The sequence below is a fragment of the Phalaenopsis equestris genome, unplaced genomic scaffold, assembly GCF_001263595.1.
Source record: "Phalaenopsis equestris unplaced genomic scaffold, ASM126359v1 Scaffold000715, whole genome shotgun sequence".
In the NCBI taxonomy this organism is placed as follows: domain Eukaryota; kingdom Viridiplantae; phylum Streptophyta; class Magnoliopsida; order Asparagales; family Orchidaceae; genus Phalaenopsis; species Phalaenopsis equestris.
Window position 1 is genome coordinate 256,573 of NW_018165155.1, and position 4,972 is coordinate 261,544.

At 31.5% G+C, this 4,972-nt stretch overlaps 1 protein-coding gene across 1 annotated transcript in view; it reads left to right on the top strand.

The window, feature by feature from the left end:
- The first annotated feature begins 347 nt into the window (after window positions 1-347).
- Window positions 348-4,972, top strand: part of LOC110030411 (ribosome maturation protein SBDS-like) — a 39,972-nt gene continuing 35,347 nt past the window's right edge. The window contains exon 1 of the mRNA XM_020733109.1: window positions 348-728. Within this exon, the coding sequence (XP_020588768.1) occupies window positions 595-728 (134 nt within the window). The 5' untranslated portion in view covers window positions 348-594. The remainder of the gene's footprint in view (window positions 729-4,972) is intronic.

A 4,972-nucleotide genomic window follows, 5' to 3' on the forward strand; every position in this document is an offset into this window, starting at 1 on the left:
TAAAACGTATGCAGCGCTGGGTACATAATAGATGTTATATGAGCGTTATATCGTCATTATATTCGCGTTATATCCCTTGTAACCTCCATATAACCTTTATATAACCTATCTATAATCTACTTGAACTTAAAAATAAATTTTGCGCTTCTGTTTTCACATATTTATATGTTACATGAAAGTTATATGAAAAATACAAGAGATATAATATAATTATAATACCGATATAACACCCATGTAACATCCATTATATATGCAGAGTATGCAAATCTTTTCCCTCCGACCGGTTAGAGAACTAAAAAAAAAAAAAAAGAAAAACAATTTTTTATTTTTACGAGCAACGAGATTTTCTTTGCACTCCGCGCCTGCCCGAGTAAACCTCGTCTGTCACTTCCTTCCCCTTCTGCACTCTTCGCGCGCTTCAGCCCCTCCAACTTTCATGAATCCACCTTCCTACCAGATTTAAGGCAAACGGACGCAAAACGGGATTTAACATCCTGTAGGATTAAAGTTGTCAATTTTGCTGTTTGACAGTATTTAGGTTAAAATTAGGTTAAATCCTGCTCAAATCCTGCTACCAAACAGCACGTAAGGGAAATGTCGAGGACCTTGGTTCAGCCCGTTGGGCAGAAGAGGCTGACGAACGTTGCCATCGTCCGCCTTAAGAAACATGGCATGCGGTTTGAAATTGCCTGCTACAAGAACATGGTTCTTTCATGGAGATCTGGAGTGTAAGAAACTCTTACTTTATCTCTTTTTTCTTTCATGGTCTGTGATGCATATCTTGCTGTTATCTGAAGATCAGCTGGGCTTTTAAAATTTGTGATTCTTGCCTTCAGTTGTCGGAATTTGTCTTTTTTTGTTTTTTTTTTCTGGGCACAGTTTAAATTTGATTCCATGGTTTTATATATTTTAAAGGATTCTTATTCATGGACCATATAAGCCTATTATAAAATCAAGGAATAACAAAAGCATAAGTTTTTTTAAAAAAGGTGTTTTGTAGAAAATAGGTGAATGATAGAAGTTTGATTTTATTATCATCATTCAAAGTTTACCCATAGATAGAATTTTCTATACATACTTACAAAGACTTACTAATTACAATATAAAATGTTTTCTAAATCAAATTTAATCCGTGTGGTTTAGATGAACATTTTTTCCTGTTTGCCTATTCTTGCCTTTTCCCATGTATTTGTGGGCCTTCTCTTTACCATGTTGTCCACCAATTACAACTAGTTTGACCACCAATCATGGCTTCATAATCATCACTTGCATGCAATTATCTATAATTTTTTTTCTTAAACTAGTTTCTAAAGTTGTGTGCTGCCTTTTATTATCTTGGCTACAGATGGTGTTCTCCAACCCTCCCTTTCAAATGGGATATTAGAGCTCTACTTTTCAAAATTTGTTCAAAATTTTTTTTTAAATGCAATATTGTGAAGATTTTTAGTGAATATATTATCAAGTTGATTTCCTGAAGGAATATAAAAAGGATAAATCATCCGACTTTTGAGCTTTTTGGTGAAATCTTTTTCCATCTTATCTTCAGTCATATTGTATTGGATCATAGACAATGTATATATATATATATATATATATATATTATTTCTCATAATATAATATTATAGGACATCTCTTTTTAATCTTTAGATCATTTAGTTTAGTATCATTTTTAACCATAGAAATTTACAGATGTCTTGGGCAGCTGCTTTAAACTCTAATTCTACACTTGATCAAGGAGCCACAGCCGCCATACTGTTATACTTTCTCTAAGTAACATGTAATAACATAAACTTAATATTCTATCACCAATAATAACACATATTCAACATTACTATAACCTTCTAGTTTCAGAATTTCATGTCTTTTAAGGAGAATTTCTTTTTCAAATTAGACTTTTAATACATGAGGATTCTATGAGCAGCTTGAAGGCGAGTTTCTATTGGTTTTTGTATTAATTAACTTACGAGACTTATCACAAATGCAAGTTCTAGATGAGTATGTGATAGGCAAACTAGTTTTCCAATTAATCTATGATATCATCCTTTGTCAATGTTGATTCCTTTTTCATTAACATCTAGTTTCTGACTTCACACAACTTTTAGTCTATCATATTCATTTTTCATAAGAGGTTCTTAACATATTTTTGTTGAGATAAATATTCTTTTTTTTTTTTGAGCCACTTGTGCTGATGATGTATGCACTTAAATTTGCCGAGTTCTTTAATCTCAAATGTTGTAGCAATTTCTTTTTTATTGATTTTTTTCTTCAGCGGATATAATTATATCATCAACATAAACAATGATAATTTTCACTTTTCCTTCAATGAGTGTTCAATAAAGATTATACCATTTTTTAGCTTTCACTTTATCCTATTCCACTTATGGATTTATGAAATTATCAAAGAACACCCTTGGAGATTGTTTGAACCAATATAGTATCTTTCTTTGGTTTGATTACCTTTTTTTTTTGAAAAGGAGTTGTTTAGCCTTGGAGATAAAGATACAAATCATATTTATTTTAGCGATAGGAACAATTATTTTCTAGTTGTCTACCCTTTTGGTTTGGGTATAACCTTTTGTTACAAGATGTATTTATATCTTTTATGCTCCCATCAGTTTTTTATTCTAATGCAAACTTCATTTGTGTGTTTGCTTTTATAACAATCTCATGACATGCCAACCTCTTGATACATTCCATAAAGTTTAACAATATTGTGTAAAAATGGTTGTTAACAAGAATTTGCACATCATCAGACACATACAAGTTCTCTTGTAGCAAAGAACATCCTAGAAAGACTAGTATTTGATTGTATTGCAACATTTATAATTTTCAACTATTAATTGTCTAGGATTGCATGATAACAACCATAAAATCAATAAAAAGTCATAGTTCCTGACATCTTTTTAACCATTATACGCATCAGGCGTCCCTTGCAATTCAATCGTGTGTTTGTTTTTATAACAATCTCATGACATGCCAACCACTTTTATGCTCCCATCAGCTTTTTATTCTAATATAAATTAACTTACATCTCATAACTTTTTTCTTTAGGCATTACAATTATTTTATTATTCTTTTCTAGGAAATTCGTCTATTTTCTGATGTCTTTCTTCCTATTCTTATTTTCTAATCTAAAATAGGGTTCATGACGTCTTATTTTTCTTCAATATTGACATTTTTGACTATAACATTGTCATTGCCGGTCTCAAGCCCGGATGTGAAAAAGTGAAGAGTTGCGTTAGTTAGTCATCTGTCGGCGTAAAAATTGTCAAAATAAAATCATGACATGAATTTTTTTGAACATTGTGTAAGTGCTAGGGCGTCCTCTAGAACCGACGCGCTGTATGACCTGAATACAGTGAAAAGTGTGTAAGGGTCGCTACACCGGTGTCCGAGTGTAGTGTCAAATAAGCAAGGGTTCCCACATTACGAACATATGCGGGTAAAGAAGTTAGTCCATGAAACTAATGAAACTAATATTAGAATATGATTTTGGAATATAGGTACTCTCAATGGTAAATTAATGGAATTAGTTGATATTATGATGCATAGAAGTATTAATATCTTATGTATTCAAGAGACTAAATGGGTTGGAGAAAATGCTAAGGAGATTGATAACTTATGTTTTAAAGTTTGGTATTCTAGGAAGAGTCAAATTAAAAATGGTGTAGGTGTAATTATAGATAAGAGTTTGAAAGATAATATTGTAAAAATTAAAAGAGTTGGAGATAGAATTATAACCCTTAAGATTATTATTGATACAAAGATTTTTAATATTATAAGTGCTTATGCACCTCAAGTAGGTTTAGATATATGGTCTAAAGATAAATTCCGGAATGAATTAGAAGATTTAATACAAATGATACCTCTTGAAGAAATAAATTTTATTGGAGGAGATTTAAATGGACACGTCGGTAGAGTGTTAGAAGATTTCAGAAATATTCATGATGACTACGGTTTTGGAGTGACTAATGAAGACTGTAGAACCATTTTAGATTCTGTTTTAACGTATGATTTTATTATTACTAATACTTTATTGAAGAAAAGAGATGATCATCTTATTATTTATAAGAATGGGTCTAATAAAACACAAATTGATTATTTTCTTATGAGAATAAGAGATCGTCGAGATTGTAAAGATTTCGGAGGAAGAGTATTTTGGTCCCATTTTTAAGAATATGGTGGATACACAAGCGTGTGCAAATTATAGAGGAATTAAGTTGATGTGTCATACTTTAAGATTATGGGAGAGGGTAATTGAACATAGGTTAAGATCTATTACAAAGATTTGTCATAATCAATTTGGATTTATGCCGGGCAAGTCTACTATGGAAGCTATACATATATTGAGAGGTTTGATGGAGAAGTTCAAAGATAATAAGGATGATCTACATTTGATTTTTATTGATTTAGAAAAAACTTATGGTAAGGTTCGAAAAGATATCTTTTGGAGAGTTCCTGAGAAGAAAGATGTTGATATTACTTATATTCAAGTCATTAATGATATGTATACTAGAGCTGTTAGTTGAGTTCAAACTGAAGGAGGATTGGCCAAATATTTTCCTATTGCTTTAAGCCCATATCTCTTTTGCTTTAGTTATGGATGGTCTCACTGGACATTTTCAGTAGGCTCTACCTTGGTTTATTTTACAGGAGCTACCTTGGTTTATTTTTTTTGTTGATGATATCCTTCTCGTGGATAAGACGAGAGAAAAAACCTAGGAAAAACTTGAATTATGAAGGTCTACATTGGAGTCTAAAGGCCTTCATTTGAGTGGAACTAAAACTGAATACATGACATGTAATTTTAGTAGTAGTAGCTCTTGTGACAGAAGTATAACTTTGGGCGATCAAAATATTAAAATGGGTGAACGATTTAAATATCTCTGCTATGTTGTTCAAATTGATGGTGATATTGATGGGGATGTTAATAGTAGAATTCAAGTTGGTTGGTTGAAGTGGAGGAATGCTT